Source organism: Microtus ochrogaster, unplaced genomic scaffold (assembly GCF_000317375.1).
Source record: "Microtus ochrogaster isolate Prairie Vole_2 unplaced genomic scaffold, MicOch1.0 UNK44, whole genome shotgun sequence".
Classification (NCBI taxonomy): Eukaryota; Metazoa; Chordata; class Mammalia; order Rodentia; family Cricetidae; genus Microtus; species Microtus ochrogaster.
Genome location: NW_004949142.1, coordinates 308,721 through 316,181, shown reverse-complemented (window position 1 = coordinate 316,181; position 7,461 = coordinate 308,721). Strand labels below are relative to the sequence as shown.

Sequence of the window (7,461 nt, the reverse complement as noted above, 5' to 3'; positions counted from 1 at the left end):
TTTTTTTTGGTATGGTGTCTCATGTAGCCCAGGCTGACCTCAAACTCTGTGTAGCAGAAAATGACCTTGAGCTCCTGACCTTCCTGGGTGCTGGGATCACAGGCATAAGCCACCACTACTGTTTTCAATATCTAAACTTCCCATGGATCTAGACCATGAGCCACAACTTGGCAATGCTTTGTTCTGACGATGCTCATTAGGACCAGAGTCAGACTGCAGGGCTGGCAGCTCCCAAGCCAGCCCACCGAACACGAGGTGGCCTCTAGCTGTGTTGTGTATGAGGACAACAAAGCAGAACCTTGTGTGTCTCTCGGAACTGGACATCCCACGAAAGTCTGACTGTGCTCAGGTCTAAGTCTTTCCAGCCATTGCTGCCTTTCTCCTGCTGCTTGAGAGAATCAGTCATGCAACTGTTCTCTTATGCTGGCTTCTCAGGGCAGGGTGCCGTTTGCCGTGCCTGACAAGGTGCTGTGGCCGCAGCTGTGTGAAGCGCTCAACATGAAATTCAAGGCCGAAGTGCAGAGCAACCGGGGCCTGACCAAGGAGAACCTGGTGTTCCTGGCTCAGAAACTGTTCAACAGCAGCAGCAGCCACCTCGATGACTACAACAGCATGTCCGTGTCCTGGTCCCAGTTCAACCGGGTGAGCGGCCGGCCGCCAGTTGCTCTTACTCCAATCTTTCCACATGTTGGCCTGCTGGAGTTTCCCTGCCCTGGGCCCCTGTTCTTCATACCTTCTCACAAACTTTACCCCGAGTCATAGATGCATCTGTGCAGATGGATAGTTTGAGAGGCAGTGGGGCTCACACAGAGTCACACCTTTTCATGGTATAAGCCAGACCTTCCTTTATGAAGGAAACAGTGTAGCAAGCACTAGCCAAGCTCCTTCCCCAGCTCTGTACCAGCAGATGTGGAATGCCAGCTCAGGCTTCCAGGGGACCCGCAATCCCCTGGAAGGGGGTATGGACAGAGGATCCGTTTCCTCTAGCATCTGTCAAATCTGTGATTGTATCTGGATCTTTGATTTTTCAGTTAAATTTCTCCCTCCACCCCCATATGTCCTCACCCCAGAGTTTCAGATGCCCTTAATTCAGAGACTTTGTGGCTCCTGAGTCTTTTGAGTTGTTCTGTGCTCACAGCTACTCACATCAGAAGCAGGCCTCAGTGGCCTGTCTTTGCCATTGTGGTGAAGTCCCTGTCTCCCACAGAACCTGGTTACTGTACTTGGCTGAGAACTACTGGGAATGTATGTATGTGTGTGTGTGTGTGTGTGTGTGTGTGTGAGAGAGAGAGAGAGAGAGAGAGAGAGAGAGAGAGAGAGAGAGAGAGGTCAGTATCTCTGTGGCTTCGTGTGATCTAATTCAGGTCAGATCTATAAGCCCACCCTGCATCTTGTTAAAGTATTGGCTGTGATTCATAGCAGGTCTGAGGTGAACCTGGGAAAATGTGCATTTCTCAGAATCTCCCGGGGGATGATGGTAGTGTTTGTCACAGGCCACACGTCAGAAGGAGCCCAAAGCAAGTCCACCAAATCTAGCTGGGGGTGTAGCAGGGTTCCTGGGGGGTTGGTACCAGCACTGTGACTTTTACCCCTTGCTTCTCCCTTTGCTCTGTGGTCTGTCTTTGGGGCAGTAAGACCAGCTGGTGAAAGGCAGGCAGGTCTGGACGTTTGCATGCCTCTGACAGTGGAGATGTCTGTAAGCAGCCTGTGCTGCCTGTCTATAAGCACAAGCCAGGATTGGACAGTCTGGGAAGTCAGAGCCACATCTGCCTTCCCCATATCTTCCACGCACATTTTTATAGAGAATCTGAACAAAGGCAATAAACCAAGTCAAAGTTGAGCTTTCTTCTTCTGATAGCAGGGTCCCCAGGCTTCAGTCTCATCCTCTAGGCTGCTAGGTCCTCGGAGCGCAGTCCTATCCTTCTGACAGCTGGTCCTCAGAGTCCAGCCTTATGCTTCCGAGATTCCTGTTCCCCCTCCTTGTCCTCTTGCTCTGTGTAACAGAGGGTGGGTTCACATACGCCAAGGCCACTGAGTCTTGTATACTTTCTAGATGGTGTCTAGATTTAATGTTAATTCAGAACAAGCCAATCTGTAACAGGCTGTGTGTGGAGGATCTTTCTACAGAATACAGGGCCAGTATCTTTACAGCAAACTGTAAAGTGCCTCTGTCATCCATGCAACTGATCTTCCAGGGCTCACTCTGGTTTTCTTCCTGTTCACTGTTTTGTCTCCAACCAGGAGAATTTGCCAGGACGGAATTATACTTTCTGGCAGTGGTTTGACGGTGTGATGGAAGTGTTAAAAAAACATCTCAAGCCTCACTGGAATGACGGGTGAGCATCCCCATTTATTGCTTATTTTGCGTATTTATTTTTATTATATGTTGTCAAGGCTCAAGCAATCCTCCTGCCTCAGTGCCCCAAGAAGCTTGGGCTGCAATCATCTGTTAGTCAGTACTAGACTACAAGTTTTCTCTCTGGCATTGTTACCTCTGACTCTTGGATCCAGGGCCATCTTGGGTTTCGTGAACAAGCAGCAAGCCCACGACCTGCTCATCAACAAGCCCGATGGGACCTTCCTGCTGAGATTCAGCGATTCTGAAATCGGAGGCATCACCATTGCCTGGAAGTTTGACTCTCGTGAGTGCCTCTCCCTTTTGGCGACACACTTTGGCTTTATGTCCAAAGTTAGCTGCTTTTGTCAAAGAATGATTTTAATCCATCCTATCCAGAGCATAGTTTTCTGGGGCCAGTCCTCATTACAGGAATCGCTAACATGACACAGCTGCTCGGAAGGCGGCCTGTGAGCAATCTTATTATGGGAAATGCTGAAGCGCGGCTTAGAATGGGCAGCGGGCAGAGTCGCGGCCACTTCCCTTTTGAGATGTCTGCCTCATTGTTACTCAGCCTGGAGCTCCTTCCAGTCATCTGAACAGTAATAATACGATAGCTCCATGATTCCCTCATTAATGAAGGTGTTGCCACCGAACATTGCCACCCAGGAATGTCCCCTCTTCAGTCCGACCCTCACGGCAAAGCACAGTAGCTTGTGTTTTGTGGCTTGAAGAGTCTCCCAGCTTGACCAGCTCCTAGGCTCTCTTGGCTGCGGCTGTGCCTCCTAGAGAATAAGAATGGATCCCTAGGAGCTACTTTTCTCTATTTTTTTATTTTGTATGTGGGTGTTTTGCCTACATGTTTGCCTGTCCACCTTGTGTGTAGTTCCCAGAGGCCTAAAAAGGCTTTAGGATCCCCTGGAAGTGGAGTTATGGATGATTGTAAGCCATCATGTGGGTGCTGGGAGTCAAACCCCAGTCCTCTGCAAGAACAACCAGCTCTATTAACTGCTAAGCTGTCTCCCCAGCCCCAAAGCTATTTCTCTTATACGGGGAGGACTCGACTTGATCTTGGAGCCCTCTGGGCTCTCTGGATTTCTGAGGAAGTGACATATGCATCTGCTTATGTACCAAGACTTTCAAGAGATCCCCGTCTATACCTGTGGCTGTTTGGGCATGAATATTTCTGTTGGTGTGATTTTAGTAAGGGGCTTGAATTTTAAGTCTGTGGATTTTAAAATCTCACATTCAGAAATCATGGTTAGAATGTGATTGTTCTGTTTATTGATTTAGAGGAAAGAATGTTTTGGAATCTGATGCCTTTTACCACTAGAGACTTCTCCATCCGGTCCTTGGCTGACCGCTTGGGGGACTTGAATTACCTCATATACGTGTTTCCTGACCGGCCAAAGGATGAAGTATATTCTAAGTACTATACACCAGTCCCGTGCGAGCCTGCCACCGGTGAGTGTCCATCTGCGGTGGCTTTTGACCGACTTTAGTTTTGGTTTTGAGTTTTTGCTAGTATGTGTGTGTACATACATGTGTATATGTGTACATGGATGGGCAAATCTCTTTCCTGAATGAGACCCAAACAGCACCCCACTGGTGTTCAAGAAATACCCAGGGCAAGCCGGGCGATGGTGGCGCACGCCTTTAATCCCAGCACTCGGGAGGCAGAGGCAGGCGGATCTCTGTGAGTTTGAGACCAGCCTGGTCTACAAGAGCTAGTTCCAGGACAGGCTCCAAAGCCACAGAGAAACCCTGTCTTGAAAAAAAAAAAAAAAGAAAGAAATACCCAGGGCAGATGTTAACCCTATGCAGTGTTTGTCAGTGACAATGTCTCTGCCTCCTGGATGCCAGAGATTAAAGTTATACAACACCACTCCTGGCCAAAATATTCCATGTTATTGTAAAAATTGTAGGAAATAACACAAATTTGTCAGCAAGAAAGGCATCACACACATCTGGAAGTTAGCCCCTGTTGACAGCTCAGCAGCATCCTTCAACATTCTGTAGGTGTGCGTTCTGTTCTCCCCCGGGAACTTGGGAGCTTCTTATGTGGAGGCTGCAGCCTGGTCAGAGAAAGAAAACAGCAAGTGAGTCAACAATGCTGTGTGTTTACTCAGCAATGGATACCCTGAAGGGCAATAGAGCAAAAGGGAAGGGATGGAGAAGTGTCAGGGAGCGGGGCATCATTTCTCTAGCGTGGCCAGGGGAGGAAGTGACATGTGAACAGACCTGAACAAAGTAAGGAAGCTGGCTTTGCAAAGACAGAGAGCGACATCTTAGGCGGGAAGAGCAAGTACAGCTGGGGTGGCTGAAAAGCTCCCCAGAGCCAAGGAGGCTGTTTCCAGCCAAGCAGGAAGCTGGTGGTGGGAGCTGAGGCCAGGGTGAAAGGTCAAGCCATGCATGATCCTTTGTGCCTTGATTTCATACACACGCGCGCACACGCGCACACACACACACACACACACACACACGCATGCATGGAGTTACAGGTCAGAGCTGGGTGGTGGTGGTGGTGCACCCCTTCAATCCCAGCATACAGGAGGCAGAGCCAGGCAGATCTCTGTGAGTTTGAGGCCACCTGGTCTACAGAATGAGTTCCAGGACAGCCAGGGCTACACAGTGAAACCCTGTCTCTAGGAGGGAAGGGGGTGGGAGGGTGAAGAGTTACAGGTCAGTAATTCATTCATGCAGTGTCATCTTCACGATTGCACAGGATTCCATTCCATAGACTCTGTACTGTATTCAAGGGTAGCTAATTAAAATTCTTATCTATTTCATTTTCACTTATGACTGATATTGAAATAACCTAGCACAAGTATCTTACTCAGTTATTTCCTTAGGATAAATTCCTAAGCAGAATTAGATAAAAGGGCATATGTATTTAAGCTTTTAGACTCACCTTTCCAAAACTGCCTTCAAAAGGCCAATTTCCCTTTCCTCACAGATATCTGTCAGACATCTGCTTCCTTGTCCTCTTGCCAACCACAGATTAGCCATCCATTTCATATCTGCCATTCTGGTATAAAAATTATACCTTATAGCTGGGCAGTGGTGGCGCACGCCTTTAATCCCAGCACTCGGGAGGCAGAAGCAGGCGGATCTGCGGCTCTCCATGAGTTCGAGCCTAGCCTGGTCTACAGGGAGAGGTCAGGACAGCCAGAGTTACACAAAGAAACCCTGTCTCAGAAAACAAAGATCAGACAAATAGAAACTACCTTATAAGTCTCCCATGTATTTCTCTGATTCTAAGTAACCTTTACATATGATGATAATTTCAGAATAATACATAGTAGCAGCAACTAGCATTTGCTGAATGCCTCTTTGTGCCAGGATTTTCCTAAACATATTTCCTATAGTATCAGTCTTAGTCACTGCTCTACTGCTGTGAAGAGACACTATGACCAAGGCAACTCTTTTTTTTTTTAATATTTATTTATTATGTATACAATATTCTGTCTGTGTGTATGCTCGAAGGCCAGAAGAGGGCACCAGACCTCATTACAGATGGTTGTGAGCCACCATGTGGTTGCTGGGAATTGAACTCAGGACCTTTGGAAGAGCAGGCAATGCTCTTAACCTCTGAGCCATCTCTCCAGCCCAAGGCACCTCTTATAAAGGAAAGCGTTTAATTAGGGGCTTGCTTACAATGTCAGGGGCTTAGTCCATTGCCATCATGGCAAGGAACGTAGCGGCATGCATGGACCTAGAGCAGTAGCTGGGAGCTATATCCTGATCTGCGGGCAGAGAGAGACTGGGTCTGGCATGGAATTTTGAAACCTCAAAGCCCACGCCTCCTGTCTAAGGGTTTCTATTGCTGTGAAGAGACACTGTGACCACCACGGCAACTCATATACAGGAAAGTATTTAATTGGGTGGCTCACAGTTCAGATGTTTAGTCCGTTATCATCATGGTGAGACATGGCAGCCCACAGGCAGACACGGTGCTGGAGAAGGAGCTGAGAGTTCTACATCTGGATCCTCAGGCAGCAGGAAGAGACTGCCACACTGGACCTCACTTGAACGTGTGAGACCTCAAAGCCCTCCACCAGAGACACTTCCTCCTACAGGGACACACCTACTCAACAAGGACACACCTCCTAATAGTCTGCTCCCTATGAGCCTATGGGGCCATTTTTATTAAAACCACCACACCTCCTAATCTTTCACATTCTAATATATATGGGGGGGGCATTCTATTCAAACCACCGCAGGATCTCATTTAAATCCTTGAATCAGTTCTATGAGGTGTGACTGTTACTCCTGTTGTACATAAAAGGAAACTGAGGCACAGAGAAATAAAATAATTCGCCAAAGGTCACATGGCTGGGATGTGGCCAAGCCAAGATTTCAGCTTACCTTAGCTCCTGAACCTAGATTCTTCAGTCACCATTTGTAAAGTTTGTATTCCTTCCTTAGTTTCCTCTTGAGGCTACAGTTTTACAGAGAAAATAGGCTTACCTGAGGCTGAGGAGATTATTCAGTCAGTAGATACATGCTGTGAGTTTGATACCTGGAGCCCACGCTTTAAAAAAAAAGACGCCAAGCAGCGACACACATTTGTGATCCTGGCATGGAGGAGGCAGAGACAGGTGGATTCCTGAGGCTTGTTGGCCAGCCAGCCTAACCTACTCACTGGGCTCCAGGCCAAAGAGACACCCTGTCTCAAAAATTAAAAGAAAAAAAGGTGAGTGAGTGGTGCCTGAGAAAAGATGCCCAAGGTGTCTTCTGTCCCCAGCATGCTCAGGCACACACACCCATTCTCACACGTATGCACATTCATATGCACACATATGAAGATGTATATATACACACACACAAGAAAATTTCATATATTTATATAAATATTCATATATTTATATAGAAAGTATTTTCTGTTATTTAAGTTTCATTTCCTCAGGTGATTTCCAATCTATCTGCCTTTTGCCTCTGTGTGTGTGTGTGTGTGTATGTGTGTGTGTGTATGTGTGTGTGTATGTGTGTATGTGTGTGTGTATGTGTGTATGTGTATGTGTGTGTGTATGTGTGTGTGTATGTGTGTATGTGTGTGTGTATGTGTGTGTGTGTATGTGTGTGTGTGTATGTGTGTATGTGTGTGTGTATGTGTGTGTGTGTAT

At 47.3% G+C, this 7,461-nt stretch overlaps 1 protein-coding gene across 3 annotated transcripts in view; it reads left to right on the top strand.

Annotated features, from left to right (window-relative positions):
- Positions 1-7,461, top strand: part of Stat5b (signal transducer and activator of transcription 5B) — a 71,029-nt gene that overhangs the window by 59,173 nt on the left and 4,395 nt on the right. For all 3 annotated transcript variants that reach the window (XM_013354449.2, XM_005369028.3, XM_026790186.1), the window contains 4 exons: positions 436-642; positions 2,242-2,336; positions 2,512-2,642; positions 3,629-3,799. In XM_013354449.2, the coding sequence (XP_013209903.1) occupies positions 436-642; positions 2,242-2,336; positions 2,512-2,642; positions 3,629-3,799 (604 nt within the window). The remainder of the gene's footprint in view (positions 1-435; positions 643-2,241; positions 2,337-2,511; positions 2,643-3,628; positions 3,800-7,461) is intronic.